This window comes from Stigmatopora argus, chromosome 19 (genome assembly GCF_051989625.1).
Source record: "Stigmatopora argus isolate UIUO_Sarg chromosome 19, RoL_Sarg_1.0, whole genome shotgun sequence".
Classification (NCBI taxonomy): Eukaryota; Metazoa; Chordata; class Actinopteri; order Syngnathiformes; family Syngnathidae; genus Stigmatopora; species Stigmatopora argus.
In genome coordinates, this window is record NC_135405.1 from 7,113,170 (window position 1) to 7,131,964 (window position 18,795).

Here is an 18,795-nt window from a genome sequence, read left to right on the forward strand (position 1 = left end):
TTAACATTATTCATTCACTTTTAATAGTCATTTTTTTGTACAGCTGGGTCAATGCATGATCAAACAAAGCACATGTTCCTGGCACTGTCCTTATTAAATTTAATTGTATTGCTTCAACTTGTTTTTGACTTTTAATTTTTCTTGAACCTCACAGGCCAGTCTTGGTGAATGACTCGTTTTATTTTGAAAAGGACTTCTACAGTGCACTTGTCATTGTGATGTTCTTGAACGTGATCATGACTCCATCTAGAGGTAATAGAAAGATTCTAACAGCAGTATCCACCCTAAAACTAGTTCATGTTGGTTTTAAAATAAGTTAAATATGCCATTAAAGAAATTGATCTTGATCTATAAAAGGCTTGAGAACATTATATGTATTATTTGACTTTCTTGACTAATATAAACCCTTTGTTGGAAGTGTGTTGATTCATCGGGAAGCACACATCTGTAAAACTCATTATCTTGGACACACTTATTATACACACTTTTTCTCAGTGAGCACATACCATTTAAATAGAAAACAATAACACTATTTCTATGCACATATATTCATACAAGTCTTATTATGGACCACAATTCAAAGGTATTATTAATCTCATCTATTTTACCTTATATACAGTGTTTTAATAACTATAAATGAATGAATGTTATTGGAATATTTATGCACTATAACACAATAACACATTTAGTATCTCATTGGTCCAGGCACTTCACTAAAGTAACAAATATATTGCACATTTTGAGTGTAAGGTGTAATTTGATGTTAAATGCACATTATTTTCACTCTTTACATCATATCATTACGTCAATTGTGCCTTGCATGTTATGTGTGTAGTACCACAATTACGAATATTGAAACAAAATTGGAAGATGGGATGTTCAATCAACCTTGTCCATCCGAAGAAGATACTCTGCCTGCCAAAAATAAAAACAAGAGTGTAAAATGTGTTTACAGACTGCTGATTGTCAGTAAAAGTCAAGGATGGGGTCGTACCAAAAAGCTGACTGGGTCATTAGGTTTGATCTTTGAGCATTCTTGTAAGGCTTCAGTTAGTGCGGGCATCACATACTTCATTAAATAGTTTCTCAGCGGGAGAGCTTTAGCTTCCAGAAGCTCGTGTTCCTGCCTCTTCACCTCGGCCAAATTATTTTGCTGATTAAAAGAAGAAAAAACTCCAAATTACCCCTAAACAAGTTGATGCATAACATAAAATTATGAATGGCACGGAATGAAGGGTGAATTATGGATAGATACTATACCCAAGCTTCATACTGTGCTGCCATCTCAGCAAGCGAGGCCTCTTTCCTGCGTTTCTCTTCTGCCGCTTCTTCGGCCAGTTTTTGCTTCCTCTCCATTTCTCTCCTTCTGTCCTCCTCCTCCTGCTCCTCAGGACTGAGGCCGTAGTTCTTAGGGCCGCCTACCACCTCGATGATGTTGCTCACGATCTGTGTTAGTTCGGGGTCGTCATCTTTCACCTCTGAGAACATGAACAAGAAATACCCATCAAAAAAGATGCACACATGTAGCACACATTTATATGGTGCCAAAGTAGAAACTCGCTTTATTCAAATGGTAATGTGTACCAAATAAACAATTTTTAAAGCCAGTGTGTGCATTGTGTATATCAGTAAATTGTAAGTACAGATGATTAAATTTACTGAATTGACGGTACAGATTAAATTTGAAAATAGTTCCCTATTCTGGCACTAGAGGGCTTCACACATACTGCACCAAGGTCATGAAAGGTCAAACAATGCACAATCATCATGGCCATGGAACTAATCACATTATTTAATTTGATTCACACATGTTCCTGTGTTTAAATAGACAATATACTTTGGTAAAAAGTCCAATCAGAAAATTTGAAGTTATGATAGCTAAACTGAAGGTAAGATAGTAAGATGGACCAATACTTTTCCACTCATAATTTGCTGTTCAAAAGTACTTAATTTCCCTGTGATAAACAGGAATGTTACCAAGATATGCTGGGTATATTTCAAGTTCATCAAAGTAGTCGAGGGAAGTTTCGGCAGCCCTGCTGAGTTGACGGAATCTGACCAGTCGAGGAACAAACTCATCCTGGGTTAAACCTCTTTTCTGGGCCTCAATTTGAGGCAGATCTTGTACTTTCTTAGTCAGGAACTCATCGGATGCATCCAAGGCAAAGACATATTCTGGAAAAATAATATTAGTTGTATCATATGATGGCAAATAAAATAGATTAGTAAGGCAAAAGGCTGACCAGGAGTGATCTTGTTGTAAGAAGGGGTCCCATCAGGCCAGTCCAGGTTGTCTGCATCGTCAGCTAAACAACAAATATTCATCGTAATATTTCAATCTGCACAGTGATTCTAAAATGATTCATTATGGAGCGATTGAATAAAAGGAAGAACTTTACCGCTGAACATCTGACGGGCTTGCTCAAACGTCTTTGGGAAACCATAAAAAACAAATCCTTGGTTTCGACAAGGCTTTGAATTCAGCTTTTCTGTCAATAGTTCTAAAAGAAGATCGTCCTCCAGTCGATCTAATTGCAAAAAAAAAAAAACTGATGAGATGGTGAGGTACATTAAAGAATGGTTGAAGCGCAGAGGGTAATATAATGCTTTGCCACTATTTCATATTGTGCATAAAACCTGCATTTCTTTCCATGCTTTCTTGAATTGTTTGCAGTTGATTCTGTGCCATTTCCTGCTCGTTTACATCAATGTCACTTTTTGTCATGGTATCTTTCTGTGAAGAATAAAACGTAAGCAAAATACGCTTGATTTTCACGGTTAATCCATTCCATGCTCACCCGTATTATAATAGATTTTTTTTAATGTACTAATAATTTGATAAAATGCATCTCTGAATAGCACCATGTGTTAAAGTCCTGGCTGGTTGGTTAATGTTATAGAAAGCGACTGACCAGCTGAGCCATCTTTCCTCGTATAACTTCTCGGATATTGATGTGATGTATTCGGTAATGCTCGCAAAGCTGCTCTGCCACTTTGCTTTTACCCACTGCAGGTGGTCCGGTGAGACAGATTCTGATTGGCTGAGAGAAAGGAGAGAGAAAAGGTTAGTTTGGGTTTAATTATGTTCAATTATACAAGTAGCATTTTTCAAGCAACACACTTATGTACTCTCTATTACAGACTTACTAGTAGTTTTCTTGTTTGTCTGTATTCTTCCACGAGGCTCTCTATATTCTCAATCATGCCATTTTCTGCTGACCAGGTGAAATTAAAGGAATCCTTCACGACAAAAGCATCCAGGCGAAGGTCAATGCTGAGATATTCCAACTCCTCAAGCTGTAATTTGGCATGTTTTGTCCATGGAGTCAATACAATTGGAGATAATAAAACAACAACAACAAATGTACATAAACCTATTCAACAGCAAGCAAGTTACCTTATTACTTTTGGTTAAAAAAATGTCCCTCTATTTTTAGGATGATATTGTTGTTGGTATTGATTTGCATTGTTAGACAATTCCACAATTTGAATTTGAGAGATATAATTGACTTGTTGACAAATTGTATACACTATACAACACTACATTTTTCTATGGAACTCACTGTTGGTGATCTAATTGATGTGCCCAAACATTGATGAACCTTACAAATAAATAACTCATATCATACCTTAAAAGCCTTCAGGCCAATAGCTTCATTCGCTGGTAATTGGCATACTTTCCCTGGCCCAAGCACATGACTTATGGCCTAAAATGTAAAGACGAGCATCATTGTTCCTGTTTAATATGACAAGTGTAGGATGAGCAAATGATTTCAAAGACAAAGAGGCAGAAAACTGTGTTTACCTTGACTATGTCCTCCAGTTTGCTTTTGGATTCATCAATGGCAAGAATATATTTGGACTTGGGTTTGACTTCAATCAAATTTTGAATCACTCTGTAAAAAATACTTTCAGTTAAGGGAACACAAACAAAAAGTTTTAATACAAATGTTTGTAAAAAGCAGCAACTCACTTAGCAAGGTCAAGCACGTGGATGGTGGGGATGAAATTTGTGCCCTCTCCAAACATAGGAACTTTTGAACACTCAGATAGCCAAGATACCTTATAATGAATAGAAATAGATGAAATAAAACAGGAACTGGACTGACTACATATACTATGACTGAGATATGACCTACCTTGAAAAAATAGTGAAAAAGATTTTCGCCTTTTCCATACTGTATGCCCGCAGCCAAAACATACCCTTTTAGTTTATTCTTTTTCTGAGAAACATATGACAGAACATCTACCATTATGTTGCGTTATTTCATATAACATAGCAATACAGTTTTGCCAAATAAATTCTTTACCCCGGTTCCAAGTTTAAGCACTTGTTTTTCCATGTTGTTATGGTTTTTAAAGCTGGGATGAGGGCGTCTTTTTCGGAACTCCTCTTCCGTTATCAATGTTTCAACCTCCTCCTGCTAAAGAGGATCTTTAGTTTTGTCTTGAGCACGCTACGGATCATTTCCCATGCTTACCGATTCCGGAGGTTTGGTCATTGCCCATGTCATCACTGTCGAGACTAAAATGAAGGTTTTCTTTGACTTGAAGTGTTCCATTTCACCATGAAGGGCTATAAATAAGAATGAAGAAAACAGTTAAATTTGGATGATAATGTAATCACAGATAAATACAAGAATCATTTATTGACCTGTAATTGCCCAAGTTGCCTCGTCGATTTCATCTGCTTTTGCATTTTCTGAGATATTGTACACCACTATGTCGCAATCCAGCAGGCGCGGGAGCAGCTCCTCCCTGTTTAATGACTGGAAAAGTCATTTTAATCATTAAAAAATATGGTTATTCGTGTTGTTATATTAAGATGTGTATAAATGTTGGGTAAATATTCAAAACAGCTCTGTGTGTGATGTAATCAAGTTCGACGCCACTGCAGAGGAGCCACAATAATAAAGAAAATGATAATGTCAATCATCCAAAAACAATATTCCTACACATTGCAATGGCAGATTTATTAATACAGAGTGGGCATGAAATTGGATGATGGTGATATTATGATAATACTTTTATAGCCTGTGGAAACATTTTCAGTGATAGGGAAAAGAATGCAAATCTTAGGGAACAATGTAAAATTCTGCACTAATTAGTTAGATGAATGTGGCATGATCATCATCAACAGCAAGAGGAAAATTTCTTCTGCCTATTATACATCATTTATCTATTTTTTCATATATTTTTTTTTAACTTACCGTATACTGTTCATGCAAAAAGTTAATTTTGTCACTGGAAGCTGAGGACACGGTGCCGACCAACTGGAAGGCAGGTTCCTCTGACAGCATTTCTCCTTCATCCTCCTCTTCAACCCTCTCCCCACAAGTCGACAAATACTACCCATGTAGGTCAGAAAACTGCATTAACTCAACATAAGCATCCAATCCATCGTATATTCCATGTTTATACTTCACCTCGGCGATGTGTTTGGAGGAATATTTGTCGACGTCGTTCACAAAAATACGCCTGGTACGTTTTCTGTCACCCATTTTGAATAAACGACGAGGTTGGTAATGTAAATGAGTCTTTAGATTGCTACAAAAATTGCTAGGAATAGCATATGGTAGAGGTGCCTCGATCTGGTTCGGAGTGTTTACTATGATCACCTAGGAAACGGGAGAGCGCGTCAAGGAGTGTTGCGTCTTCGCTAGGCAACGACAAACGAAGTGGAAGTTCTTTTACAGGCCTGGTATCACACCTTAGACTGAAGTTAAATCAGATAATTTTGTAGAAACATTACACGCATATCTCAAGCATATTGCTTTGAATTTATTTTTAGTCCAATTATGTCAGTGTTTCACTTAAAAGGTAAAACTCTATTGGCAATTAATATTGTTTGATATTAAGGTGTGTATGTATTGCAATAAATATTATTCATTATATATTTTGTAATTCAAAGCCTAGATATTAAAGAGTAACCCAATTAGAATAAATCATGACGTTAAGCTAATTTTAGATTCCTGCCCTTTTAATAAGAGTGCCTCATGGATTTGGTGAGAATGATGATGTCATGATTATGACTGAATTATGTTGATCCATAACACAGAAACATCATACGCTTAGAATAAAAACAATCAAAACTAATGTCAACACACTAATCAGCTGCTCATGTGTTTAAAATAAACCTGATAAAACTGCATCTTATAATTTATATAAAAAATGCTGATGCTAAAATGAACTGCATAAAAAAATATATAAATTGAAGAAAATAATGTGTTCATCTCAGTTTATCCTACTAATCTCAGATAGCACACAAATGTGTGATTTATATGGTTTGTAAGCAGTTGGGATAATATCACAGCACTCACAACAGACAATTTATGTATTTTTTTCCATGTATTTGTAAAATGCATGGGATTGAGCTGTTTTTATTCCACATTAAGATCACATTTTACTGTATATGTTATATATGAACTCTGTGTTATAGATACTGTACTTATGTTGTTTCTCTTTCTTGTTACAGCCTTATTTATCCAGGTTTAACACCCCCCCTACTGTGATATTCATTAATACACACACCTGTGGGTGTCCTCTTAGTCCAGGACAATGGAGCAATGACATGGAAACTTCCAAAGCAGCTCATATATTTATAGAGCTGACATTATCTGACAAACTGCCGGCAAGCACTGCACGATGGCTGCACAGGCATCAGCACTCAATAAAACACACACTAACTGTGCAGAGATATACTGAGTGAGGAGCACTGCTTAAGTTATGCTTGGTTTGTGCTTACCATGTATAGTGAGACTCCACATGCACTCAATATTTTTTGTGAGAAATTAATTAGCACGTTTTTCTGATTTTCAAAGACAGCTTGTAACTAAAGCAGCTGTTTACGAGCTAGTCTGCTTCACAGTACAGTGATGCATGTTAACGCCAAAGACGATAATGCAGAATACCATCACTCACTGTCAACAGCTGCTGCTGAAATAGACCCCTCTGTCATTACAGCGTGTGTATGTAATTTATCATGACTTGTTGAATGCACACATCACCATCGGTTGACATAATGCAAATAAAACTACTGGTATTATGTTGGCTGAGTGTTTTTCTTTTCATAGAGGTTCGAATGCAGGGAATTGTGATGGATGGATTGAAATAACGTTACTATCCTAACTACAAGTCAGGTAGTGTAAACTGCTGTCAAGTAGGGGATAGTCCTGGCTGTTATAACAAAACAGTTGTTTCCAGCAGCTGCTGAAGTGCGTGTGTGTGCACGCCGGGTGGAGATTTGTGGTGGGGGTCAGCTGTCGAGACAGACAAACGGTTTGCTTCCTACATTTCCATTTAAGGATGAAACGTGCCTCGAAAGCACTGCCCGTTTCAGCCCCTTCGGCTTGATCCAGATAAAGACAGAGTGATAAAGAGAGACAAAAGTGCTCGATTTGAATGAACTGGGTTAATTAGGTTCCTTTCAAAAAATATATCAGTGGTGTGCCATGGGAAATGACCTAATTTCACTTTTTTTAACAGATTAAAAAAGAAAAAAACAATTGTGTATCGTCCATCTATTCAGACCAGCAAAATAAAGTGACAGGCAACAATCAAATGCCTTTTCTTTCGATTTTACAGTAGAAAGTACACTAAACCTGAGTATATAGAGTACCTACTGACATTTGGAAAATAAGGAACGTCTTATGTGTATCAGCTTTGTATACAATTTCTGGAAATATGTATTTTATTGTTATTACTGTAAGGTATTATGTTTGTTATTGGTCGCTAATAAAATGAAATCCCATCAATTTTTGGGCGTGCATTCATTTCTTGGTGTCACAATGTTAAACCATCAATGGACACAGCCATCTTTCACCGTCTGAATATTTTGGCAACTGCATCTGTAAAAAAAAAAGAGGTAAATATAGAATGACAATATAGTGACACTGAGTTTAGATTAGATCACATATAATCTGTTTGTGGAGGGGCCAAATCCAAGTTCTCTTGGTTTCACTAGACAATCCTATAGCTTTTGTGGTGATGTCATTTACATTAACAATGGACCGTTGCCATATATTGTACTATATCTTCCAATAATATCTTTTCCTTTGGTGCATTTTAATCAATGCTTACAAACTGTCCTCAGAATCTTCGATGAGATTTCAGTGAATTCCTTTTTTGAGTTTTTCTGTGACGGACAGCACAAATTATCCCAAAATCAATTGGGATCAGATGATTAAAACACATAAAATCTCAGAATAGAAGCAAGCAAGTAGGTTTGTAGCGTCATTGCTTGAAGTATATTACGCACGTCTGCAAATGGATCGGTTGATGGTGCAAAAGGAATTTACATTCATATTACCCTCGCAGGCCAGCTATAGCCCGGTATGGCGACGGAACTTTACAAATATGGAGCCAGGGGGGCTTGGTGGTCTCCCGACAGCCTGTCGCGGGGTATGCAGTCACCGGCACCTGTTACGCTCTATTTCCCTAAAAGGAGACACGGGAGCCAATCGGAGTGGAGTAGGGAGGCTTGCTACACAGGACATCCCAGCAAATCTGTCAACTGTTGGAGGTCTAAGCTATCACCCAACCCCCTCCTCCTCATCTCAGCTGTTTGAGTAGTGTTTGCCTCTTCCCTCGTCTCGAAATCTTACATACCATGACACAGGCGAATTCCCTAAGAAGGCCTTTTGACAATTACTCAGATTGGAGCTCATGTTACCATCACTACCTTTCTTCACCTACTTCCATAGCAGTCTGAGACCTAAGTCCAATTAACACATTTTTATCAACATGCACTGGCATTCCTTCAATTGAAAAGGTAAAAAAAGAAAAAACTGATACGTAAAAATGAGCCTAATAATACTGCCACACATGAAAGTCCAGCTTTCCATTAATTGCAAAAGGTTGAAATACCATGTTAACCATGATGTGAAATTTGATAAATATCACATTTAGTGATCGCACAACATTATCAAATTAATTTGTGACAATTGTTATTCACTGAAAATGGAACTGGTTTTGATATTGTGCCAATGGAAGGAAGCATCTCCCCATTTTGGTGGCGTCCTCAACATAAGATCCACTTAACTCCCTCATCTTTCAGAGCAGCACATATTTGGACTTCTGTGAACTCCCGAGCCCGCCCACTTGCCCCTTGGTCCAGACTTGCCGGCACATATTTAAGGAAGCCTTTGCACCCTGGTCCTTCGTCCCAGTGGAAACTCCAGTCTTGCATCGAACTCTCGGTAAGTCTGGTTTTGTTTGCTGTATCTTTTTCTGAAGGGCTGTTTCAATACATAGAATTACAAAGCATAGGTTTATTTTGGAAAAGGTTCACTTACAGGTCTTATGCTTCTGAAAATGTTTGTTTTTTCTCGGAGATGCTTTGTAATCAACTTTAATTAAGATTTTTTTTTAAACTGAGATTGATAGAAATTCCTGAGATGATGAGTGTTGTTGGCTCCGTTAAGCCTTTACTGAATTTGATCGTTTAACTTTGTATTTCCTATTGAAAAACTTTACACCTATCGAGCATTTTATTAATAGAAGTATGTTAAACCCAAAGGGCTAAATGGATAAGAGGTACTCCGTCGGTTGACAGCAGCTGAGGAAATACCGAGGCTTTCTCTGCCACATGTCAAAGGAACGCACCACCTCAGCTGTTAAGTGGCTGTGGTTTAATGATGAGATACAGAGGGAAGCTTGTGGGGAACGACAAGGGTCCCATGGCTAAAAATAGAGCAGCGAGCTTAGGATAAAAACCCATGCCCGATTTTGGCAAGACACAAAGAGAAGATGAATGCAATTAAGGGTGTCAATATAGTGGTGCAGTGTTTGGCATCATTTTGAAATGAGTAAAACTGTTTTATAAAACTGTTCAATTAAAAGACTATTTCCATCCCTTCTCCTTGACAGAAGGCCAACCAAAAAACAGACCAAAATGTGTGACGACGATGAGACCACCGCCCTTGTGTGCGACAATGGCTCTGGCCTGGTTAAGGCTGGGTTTGCCGGTGATGATGCCCCCCGTGCTGTCTTCCCATCCATTGTTGGACGCCCCCGTCACCAGGTTAGCAATCATATTTTAATGTAAAATCAGCAATCATTTTTACTGTATATTCGCAAAGTGCAATGTCAGTTATTAGAGTTGGGTATGCGCAATATCAGTAGATCTGTCCTGAGATGTGATTTTTTTTTTCTCCTCAGGGTGTGATGGTGGGTATGGGTCAGAAGGACAGCTATGTGGGTGATGAGGCTCAGAGCAAGAGGGGTATCCTCACTCTGAAGTACCCCATTGAGCATGGCATCATCACCAACTGGGATGACATGGAGAAGGTAAATAAAATTCCTGCTCTGAGTGATACACATTGCCACCATTCCAACTGAGTTGTGCTGACAAACTCTCTCTATTTGTCAGATCTGGCACCATACCTTCTACAATGAGCTCCGTGTAGCCCCAGAAGAGCACCCCACCCTGCTGACTGAAGCCCCCCTCAACCCCAAGGCCAACAGGGAGAAGATGACCCAGATCATGTTTGAGACCTTCAACGTCCCCGCCATGTATGTGGCCATCCAAGCCGTCTTGTCCTTGTACGCATCTGGTCGTACCACAGGTGAGTTTTCCTTACCAACTTTGAATGCAATGTGTTCATTTGATTCCTAAATGTTGTTGAGGATCTCACTGATGGTGGCTTTTGTATAAACAGGTATTGTGCTGGACTCTGGTGATGGTGTGACACACAATGTGCCCATCTATGAGGGTTACGCTCTTCCCCACGCCATTATGCGCCTGGATCTGGCTGGTCGTGACTTGACCGACTACCTGATGAAGATCCTCACTGAGCGTGGCTACTCCTTTGTCACAACTGGTAAGGCAATTCTGAGAAATATATCATTGAATTAGGAATTCATTTGGAATCTCTAATGTTGAACACCACAAGATCTTGAATGGCCATTATGGACAATGATGGCAAAATATAATCAAAACAGCTAATTTATGGAAGATACACCAAGTCATTTTTATAAACTACAGTATAATGTAAGACTAATTCTCTAATATTCCCCCCTCAGCTGAACGTGAGATTGTGCGTGACATCAAGGAGAAGCTGTGCTACGTCGCCCTGGACTTTGAGAATGAGATGGCCACCGCTGCCTCCTCCTCCTCTCTGGAGAAAAGCTACGAGTTGCCCGACGGTCAGGTCATCACTATCGGCAACGAGCGTTTCCGTTGCCCCGAGACCCTCTTCCAGCCTTCCTTCATTGGTAAGACGTGACAATTTGACAAATGCTTACCATTGTGTATGAAAATCTGCTTTTAAAAGTCAACATAATCCATCAACTACAATAAACTGAATCTTTTATAATTTGCTCCCGCATAGGTATGGAGTCTGCTGGTATCCATGAAACTGCCTACAACAGCATCATGAAGTGCGACATTGATATCCGCAAGGATCTGTACGCCAACAATGTCCTGTCTGGTGGTACCACCATGTACCCTGGCATTGCTGACCGTATGCAGAAGGAGATCACAGCCCTGGCCCCCAGCACCATGAAAATCAAGGTGAACCACATTAACCAGCTAACACGAACCATATAACCATGATTTGGCTTATGTTTACCTCACTAAATTCTTTTTTTTTAACTTTAGATCATTGCACCCCCTGAGAGGAAATACTCCGTCTGGATCGGCGGCTCCATCCTGGCCTCTCTGTCCACCTTCCAGCAGATGTGGATCAGCAAGCAAGAGTACGATGAAGCAGGCCCTTCCATCGTTCACAGGAAGTGCTTCTAAATTTTCCAACCAGTGCCAAAACATACCATCAAACTGCAACTTTCCTTCCCCATCTATATTTCTATTGTGCCTCATGCTGTATATACATGTAACGTTGTAATAAAAATAGCTGCTTTATCAATACTATGCAGTGATGAATGCTATACTTTACAAGATACACCCACTCAAACTGTCCCAGAAAAGTCAAGCTGTGATTCAGTCAATGTCCAGAAAATGAATGAGAATATTCACAAACACATATTATTTTTCAATTTTCTGTGTTTATTTTATTTTTTATTTTTTATTTTTTTTAACAGCTTGCAATCTCTAACAAGAGGCTAAAACATGTTGTCCATTCATGGATCAATACATTACATGGTTCAATTCGATTTAGAACTTAAACAGTCCAATTTATTCTTACAAATAATTACAATTAAAACAAATGCACTTCATGTTGCATTCAATAGACTTGGTAAACAGGAAATTCTCCACTCACAGGAATGAGAGCCAATCTAATTGACAATCTAATTTAAAAACAAAAACAAATGGTGACCCCAATAAACACTACCGAGAGTCAAATTATTTAAATAGTTTATTTCAAAATAAAATCAATATTATGTCACACAAGTTTTAATGGGTTGTCTAAGCAAATGTCTGATGTCCCAGCAAGATAAATGCACCAGTACATGTTTGACAGCTGCAGGCTATATAATAGATGATCATAATTAGACTCTAATTGCTTCATTAGTGTTTTTAAGCAAACATTGTGTGTGCAGGAAGAGGAGCTTGGAACTTAACCATTTTTTAAACATAGCCCCAGAATGATTTCAAACATGAAGATTACTGACAGTGAGCTGATCTGCTGTCACCTTCGAGTCCTCCATGGAATACACGTGAAAAGCATTGAGAGTAAAACCGAGAGAGGCTTTGTCCGGGGTACAAAGGTTTTTGGTGTTCCTCTGGAGAATTTATCAAGGAGTTTCATTCCTGAATTCGGCCTGGTTCCTGTGTAGGTTGAAAAAAATGGATTGTATTAATTTAGTACAAAAGGTAAGTTTTGCATCAAATATTTTGTGCTGCAGGGTTCTGGTGGACACTTGTTCGTTTCTTCTGGAGCGTGCTGGGACGGTTGGCCTGTTCCGGAAACCAGGTTCTTTACCTCGCATCAAGGCCCTCAGAGTATGTGTTTTCTCACTTAAAGCACTTTTATATTGTGTTCCATTCCATCCAGTTTTCCCCCTGTGCATATAATTTACATAAAGAAAAAGCTCAAAGGTTGGCAACTACTGATCCAGTCGTTTAACCCAACTGAACTAGTGTTAATTGAACAGTATGTTGTTATTTCAGGCCAAGCTGAATCGGGGTGAGGCTAGTCTAGCCACAGCCTTTGCTTACGACGTGGCTACCCTCATCAAGCAGTTCTGCAGGGAGTTGCCAGAGCCTCTAATTCCTACAGAGCTCCATGCTGCTATGCTGAAGGCCCAAACATTGGACACCCTGGAGGACAAAACCTCAGCCCTCCAACTTCTGTCCTGTCTACTGCCTGCCAGAAATGCATCCTGTCTTCATTATTTGTTTGATTTCCTCTCCAAAGTCACTCAGAGGTTTGAAGAAAAACAAAACACTGTCATGTTGAAGATGTTCAGTTAATCCAAAATGCCTTAGCCATTCTAGAATTTGAAGGAAATTCTATAATTATGCTTCACGGCTGTTTTCTTTTGTGGTCAACAATACTGTTGTTTTGCCTGTTAGTGAATAATCACTGCCAGCTCTTGCAGATAAGCATGTCTATATACTACTTTCAGATGTGAAGAAAACCTGATGACCAGCTCCAATGTGGCGACAGTATTTGCTCCGTGTCTCCTACCTCCTCCTAACAAGGCAGAGCTGTCTGAAGGGCGCTTTGCGCTGCGAATTCATGTCCTTCGCACTTTCATTGAAAAGCCACAATTGTTTGGTAACATAACCCCACCAAGGAACAATCTCTTTTTAACCCTGTCAAATATATAAATGACTTTGTTTTTCAGGTGTGATTCCAAAGGCCATTATGGATAGCATGGAGTTTTTAGTAAACTGCCATCTCGTGAAGGCAACTCAAAAGAGACACTGTTTAAAAGGTCAGTGTGTTAAGACTGACTGCACACCATAATAATCACCATACACATACATCACGTGCTCCATTTGCTTTGAATTCATATAGCTTTTTGGTCTGTGAAGAATGCACCTCGGTCGAAGGTCAAGCTGCCAGTCCATCGGCGAAGCCAGGGGTCCAATTTGCAAGAAAGACTAACACTCAGGAGAAGCCAGGGCCTGAATTCTTTCCCGAATATTCTCTTTTATAGGGCCTGTGTACCCAATGAAGGTATAATTGAGGAAAAATGAGGTCCATGTTTTGTATAGAATTTAATTTTGAACTTTTTTTTTTACAGACAAAATTTCAACACATGGAAAAGTACAGGATAGACCCTCAACGGTGTTCACTGGTTTCAGCAAACTGCAACTAGCTTCCTGGAGTCGACGCATTTCTTTATAATCCATGTCTGTTGATCAGTGGCATTTTTTTAAAATTACTTTTTGTTTTTATTGTATTTAACTTATTGGCAAACTTATTTATATTGTAGACAACTACTGTGTAGGACATGTAATGACCATCATGCCAAATAAAAGGCGTTTTTCCACATTTAGTGTTGAACAATCTGTAAAATAATGCAAAAAAAATGTGGATAATGTCATTTAAATGCATAAATCAAGCAGCAGTCATCCAAAAATATTTTCTGCATTGAGGACACTTCATTCTCAAAATACAAAAGTAATTTATATAGGCCTACTAGTAAGAGTATAATTCCAATACAATATGCATTGCCTGTGTTCTAGTAAACATGTTAGAACATTTAAATCTGCTTTTACAAGGCAAATATGACTTCAGTGAATTTGCCGCGGCTGAAATTCGACACTTCTGTTGTCAACACATCAGTGGCGTAGTCAAACAGAGATGGTTGCTGGTCTCCTAGCAACAGAGGCTGGGCAATTTGTTATGCAATAATGAGCGCCCACCGGAATACATGTCAAGCCCTTTCAAAATTATATAAACGTTCAAAGTGCTATATTTGAGTGATGCTGTCACTAATAGTACCTGATTTTTTTCCACGCTTAATACGGTTAAAGGATTTACGTCCTCAATTTAGTGTGTAAAACAACTCCTCGCTCTATGCGGCACCATCGGTGCGTTGGTTTTATTTTGAAAGCAAGAAGTCCAATAACACAATAAAATTGTACCTTGACGTGCATCTTTTTCCCTCGCCAGGTCTTTTAACACGTCGAGGTAAGAACAAAGACTATTTTCATCTATTTGAATTATGGCTGCTTATAATTTGCCACATTTTCATTCAACTACCGTGTTAGATGAATATATAAAGGCAGATTGTGGTGTTCTCTTATAAAGAGATGATGCTGGTTAATTATGGGCCTACTGGCTTGTTTACACGCAAATGGATTCGTTTGCGTTTATAATTGTGAAGATATAATATAAAATCGAATAACACTCCCCCTTACACGAAATTTGTATTGAAAAATCGAACAAAAATGTATTTTCACCATGAATTTGGCATCATTATGCAGTCATGGTTTATTTTGCTTTCCTGCAGGTGATGGAGATGATGTTGGGGATGCGGACGACGATTCTTGGGCTCCTCTTGTGTGTTCAAGTGGGATGTGCTCTGTCCCGCAGTACCCCCGGGGGCGACCAAGTGTCTGAGGCCGAAATCCAACGGCTCTTGCACGGCGTCATGGAGCAGCTGGGTATCGCTCGGCCTAGAGTGGAGTATCCCGCTCACCAGGCCACAAATATCGTTGGGCCTCAAAGTATCCAGGGTAATTATTTTGTTGGGTGCTTTAGTATAACCAGTTGAGTCTTCAATTTATGTGGGCTAATTGATTTTGCAAAGGAAAGCTCATTGTGGACCAATTCTAAATGTTTCCAATCACTCATTCATGTGGGGGGTGCTTGAGCCTATCCCTGCTAACGACAGGCACCAGGCGGGGGACAGTCTGAATTGGTAGTCAGCCAATCACAGGGCACAAGAATACAGACAACCATTCACGCTCACACTCATACCACGTCTCCAAACATGAATATACTTAAATAATTCTATCTAGAATATACAAGGCATGTTACATTGAAATGCTATCATTGTTTTGGCAACACTTGTAATTTATACATCATGAAGTGAAATTGGATAACCGAGTGTGTGTTATTATCCAATTTGTAGTTTCTTTGTTTGCTTGTTTTTTTTAATTCATCAATGTCTGCCAATCTGTCAATGAAAAGAAAATAATTGACTAATATTTTAATTAAATAAGTATTCCCTTTTTGAGTTACATTGGACAAATTACACAATAGTGTGAGGTTTTTAGTCAGTGATTTAGGTTTAGGCTAGTAATGTTTAAATTTTCACTTGGTTGCTAGAAAAAAAAATTAACAAAAAGAACAGAAAGTACTTTTATTTTTGGACTGGTCTCACTTGAGATTTTTTTTAACATATCTGGGGCAAATGTTGGGAAACAGTAAGTTCTTTGAAAAGTATTGCATATTATTAACCTCGCTGTGTTTTTTTTCAACCACTAGGTGGTGCCCATGAAGGGCTGCAGCATCTTGGTCCCTATGGGAACATTCCCAACATTGTGGCAGAGTTAGCAGGTGACAACCTTCCTAAAGATTTCAGTGACGAGCACAGCTATCCAGATCCTCCAAACCCTTGTCCTCTAGGAAAGACCGGTAGGATTGCCGTTATTTTTACAGACTTAGGTAGTTAACATAATTCTTTAGGTGAGCTCAAAGTACACTTGATGATGATGTATTTTATCTTGCTCATCATATACGTAGCAGAAGACGGTTGTTTGGAAAATGCTCCGGACACTGCCGACTTCAGCCGGGAGTTCCAAAAGCACAGACATCTTTATGGTTCTGGGAATGAGTACCCTGCTCTAATGAAATGGGTTAGTACCACTTTATTTACTCCATAATATTGCCTCAAAAACTTGATTGAAATCATAATGAACTGTTTATGAACACACATCAGAGGATGATGATGCTGGTGGTTGGAATTTAGGGAGCAAAGAATCCAAGCTTAAAAACAAAAATGGGGTTAAATTGTGGTATTTTGTTTTTGTTTGAAGAATCCATTCATTTTTACAATGTCTTTTTAGAACAAGGAGCGTTTGTACCAAAAGCTGAAGGGAGGACCAAAGAGAAGAAAAAGGGTAAATTAATGTTTCTGCTTGTTATTTTTTTTAATACTACATAAACTCTGTTGGACTCTGCGTAAATCACATAGGAATTTTGTATTGATTTATATGTATTTATATAATAATTTCGTATTTCCTTTGTTCATTTTGAATGTTTTTTTTTCCTGCAGAATGTCAACCCCTACTTAATGGGCCAGCAGCTGGAAAATGTTGTTGCAAAGAAATCAGTCCCAAATTTCTATGAAGAAGAGGCATCAACCATCTCTGCAACCACTAAAGCAACAAATTAAAACAATGAAACTGCCAAAAATAGGACAAGAATAATGCTTTTTCCCCTGTTTTATTGTATTTGGGTCTCATTTTTACTGAAACAGGTCACATGACCCAAATACCAATAGTTAATATATCACCTGTTAATTACTTTTATGCATCATAATTTTGAAATTCAACAAATTTGGTTTCCATGATTGATGAAAGGAGGATAAATGATTAGCATTCTTAAAAGGTTTCTTTAATCAAAATTAACTGTTATTACAAAACAAATGAAAACTAACCATGCATTCATCCTGATGCTGTGAAATGAAAAGTAATTCATTTAAATTGTTAGTGGATAAAAAGATTAAAATAGTATCTAATGTTTGATTCCTCAACTGTCTTTAAATGATATGTCATACATCACTAATCATCTTCAGCCTATTTCAAGCATGTAAAAAGTAAAATGTGTGCTTCTGTTACATTATAAAATAAGTCCAGCTATCAATTGTTTAGTTTAACAAAAAGAATAAAATATCTGCATTCACAAAAGTGGGAGTTGTTTTATTTTTTTCCACATGGGATGGTGTAGGGGGCAGATTTGATCATTCTTGAGGGCGTGCTTATAAACAGTGCAAGAGGGATGAAAAACATTCAAAAAGCACCCGACCTCACATTGCTCACAACATCCACAGTACACAGACGCGTGTTCTCAAGCTAAGCCACAGGTAATTTAGCATTAAATGACTGCAATGTATGGATTTGACCTTGTGTGTAACAGCACTGCATCTTTTTATGCTTGCCTTTCAGCATCCATGATGAGAAGCCCATCATTGTTGACCTTCTCCACAGTTCTGGTTCTGCTCAGAACATCAAGAAGTACGCACACCGCCACCTTTCCAAATGCTTTCCCACACCCCAACAAATCCAACCTCGATGAACCGCAGCGGTGCCAGCCACCTCCAATCAGTGGATTCATTACCCGTGGAATGATGCCGGGACCTACCACTGAGGAGGTTCTGGAGTCCAGTCAGGAGGCCCTGCACGTCACGGAGCGTCGGTACCTGCGGTTGGATTGGTGTAAAACCCAACCACTCAAGCAGACTATCCACGAAGAGGGATGCCTGAGTCGAACCATCATCAATCACTTCTGCTACGGCCAGTGTAACTCCTTCCACATCCCGCGGCACATTTACCAGGACGGAAACGCATACGCGTTCCAGTCCTGTTCGGCTTGTAAACCTAAAACCTTCAGCACAGTCATTTACACGTTGTTCTGTCCCAGACAGACGCCCCGTACTAGGAAAAAACGGGTTCAGCGCGTAAAGCAGTGCAGGTGCACTACAATAAAAATGGATTAGAGCTGATGTGATTTAAGAATCTGAATTGCTGGGAAAGAACAACTATATTTTATCATCAGTTTCAAGTAGATGGACTCAATAGGATGGGGGTCTAACTGTGGAACAAACCAAAATGTTGACATTAAGAATCTACTTGGCTGATCGTTACATTAATGGCAAAGTGAGGTGAATTTAAATTGTTTGTCTCAGTAATTAAATAAAAAAGGTTTTAGATAA

The 18,795-nt window shown here is 38.7% G+C and overlaps 5 protein-coding genes across 5 annotated transcripts; 4 read left to right on the top strand and 1 right to left on the bottom strand.

Moving 5' to 3' along the window:
• ak7a (adenylate kinase 7a) lies at positions 1–5,590 on the bottom strand. The gene is made up of 18 exons (XM_077587313.1): positions 5,427–5,590; positions 5,211–5,348; positions 4,655–4,769; positions 4,482–4,576; positions 4,311–4,424; positions 4,140–4,223; positions 3,974–4,062; positions 3,806–3,896; positions 3,630–3,707; positions 3,148–3,297; positions 2,913–3,041; positions 2,638–2,734; positions 2,400–2,528; positions 2,244–2,306; positions 1,978–2,175; positions 1,261–1,478; positions 995–1,153; positions 1–915 (listed from the first exon to the last, which is right to left on the bottom strand). The coding sequence occupies exons 1-18, from the start codon at positions 5,499–5,501 to the stop codon at positions 880–882; spliced, it is 2,058 nt and encodes a 685-aa protein (XP_077443439.1). The 5' UTR covers positions 5,502–5,590; the 3' UTR covers positions 1–879.
• A 3,565-nt stretch (positions 5,591–9,155) lies between these two features.
• On the top strand, positions 9,156–11,866 carry actc1a (actin alpha cardiac muscle 1a). The gene is made up of 8 exons (XM_077586854.1): positions 9,156–9,197; positions 9,868–10,021; positions 10,159–10,287; positions 10,370–10,565; positions 10,659–10,820; positions 11,023–11,214; positions 11,331–11,512; positions 11,600–11,866. The coding sequence occupies exons 2-8, from the start codon at positions 9,893–9,895 to the stop codon at positions 11,741–11,743; spliced, it is 1,134 nt and encodes a 377-aa protein (XP_077442980.1). The 5' UTR covers positions 9,156–9,197; positions 9,868–9,892; the 3' UTR covers positions 11,744–11,866.
• Positions 11,867–12,454: 588 nt separating this feature from the next.
• Positions 12,455–14,084, top strand: LOC144065012 (inactive Rho GTPase-activating protein 11B-like). Its single transcript, XM_077587947.1, has 6 exons — positions 12,455–12,731; positions 12,805–12,901; positions 13,070–13,326; positions 13,528–13,679; positions 13,750–13,839; positions 13,940–14,084. Exons 1-6 carry the CDS (start codon positions 12,544–12,546, stop codon positions 14,062–14,064), a joined length of 909 nt encoding a protein of 302 aa, XP_077444073.1. The 5' UTR covers positions 12,455–12,543; the 3' UTR covers positions 14,065–14,084.
• An 828-nt stretch (positions 14,085–14,912) lies between these two features.
• scg5 (secretogranin V) lies at positions 14,913–17,614 on the top strand. Its single transcript, XM_077587948.1, has 6 exons — positions 14,913–15,044; positions 15,367–15,592; positions 16,347–16,496; positions 16,605–16,717; positions 16,928–16,981; positions 17,137–17,614. The coding sequence occupies exons 2-6, from the start codon at positions 15,370–15,372 to the stop codon at positions 17,254–17,256; spliced, it is 660 nt and encodes a 219-aa protein (XP_077444074.1). The 5' UTR covers positions 14,913–15,044; positions 15,367–15,369; the 3' UTR covers positions 17,257–17,614.
• Positions 17,615–17,659: 45 nt separating this feature from the next.
• On the top strand, positions 17,660–18,663 carry grem1a (gremlin 1a, DAN family BMP antagonist). The gene is made up of 2 exons (XM_077587454.1): positions 17,660–17,946; positions 18,029–18,663. The coding sequence occupies exon 2, from the start codon at positions 18,034–18,036 to the stop codon at positions 18,577–18,579; it is 546 nt and encodes a 181-aa protein (XP_077443580.1). The 5' UTR covers positions 17,660–17,946; positions 18,029–18,033; the 3' UTR covers positions 18,580–18,663.
• Positions 18,664–18,795: the final 132 nt, after the last annotated feature.

What these genes read in the sequence shown, in the direction of transcription:
- ak7a (XM_077587313.1), bottom strand. Translation starts at nt 5,501, where the DNA reads ATGGGTGACAGAAAACGTACCAGGCGTATTTTTGTGAACGACGTCGAC. An exon ending in GAGGAAAGATGGCTCAGCTG is followed by an intron (nt 2,735 to 2,912) that starts GTCAGTCGCTTT and finishes TATTCTTCACAG; the next exon opens with AAAGATACCATGACAAAAAG. An exon ending in AGCCCGTCAGATGTTCAGCG is followed by an intron (nt 2,307 to 2,399) that starts GTAAAGTTCTTC and finishes TTTGTTGTTTAG; the next exon opens with CTGACGATGCAGACAACCTG.
- actc1a (XM_077586854.1), top strand. Translation starts at nt 9,893, where the DNA reads ATGTGTGACGACGATGAGACCACCGCCCTTGTGTGCGACAATGGCTCT. An exon ending in TTGGACGCCCCCGTCACCAG is followed by an intron (nt 10,022 to 10,158) that starts GTTAGCAATCAT and finishes TTTTCTCCTCAG; the next exon opens with GGTGTGATGGTGGGTATGGG. An exon ending in CCAGCACCATGAAAATCAAG is followed by an intron (nt 11,513 to 11,599) that starts GTGAACCACATT and finishes TTTTAACTTTAG; the next exon opens with ATCATTGCACCCCCTGAGAG.
- LOC144065012 (XM_077587947.1), top strand. Translation starts at nt 12,544, where the DNA reads ATGATTTCAAACATGAAGATTACTGACAGTGAGCTGATCTGCTGTCAC. An exon ending in CTCGCATCAAGGCCCTCAGA is followed by an intron (nt 12,902 to 13,069) that starts GTATGTGTTTTC and finishes TTGTTATTTCAG; the next exon opens with GCCAAGCTGAATCGGGGTGA. An exon ending in AAAGAGACACTGTTTAAAAG is followed by an intron (nt 13,840 to 13,939) that starts GTCAGTGTGTTA and finishes TGGTCTGTGAAG; the next exon opens with AATGCACCTCGGTCGAAGGT.
- scg5 (XM_077587948.1), top strand. Translation starts at nt 15,370, where the DNA reads ATGGAGATGATGTTGGGGATGCGGACGACGATTCTTGGGCTCCTCTTG. An exon ending in TTGTCCTCTAGGAAAGACCG is followed by an intron (nt 16,497 to 16,604) that starts GTAGGATTGCCG and finishes TCATATACGTAG; the next exon opens with CAGAAGACGGTTGTTTGGAA. An exon ending in GACCAAAGAGAAGAAAAAGG is followed by an intron (nt 16,982 to 17,136) that starts GTAAATTAATGT and finishes TTTTTCCTGCAG; the next exon opens with AATGTCAACCCCTACTTAAT.
- grem1a (XM_077587454.1), top strand. Translation starts at nt 18,034, where the DNA reads ATGATGAGAAGCCCATCATTGTTGACCTTCTCCACAGTTCTGGTTCTG.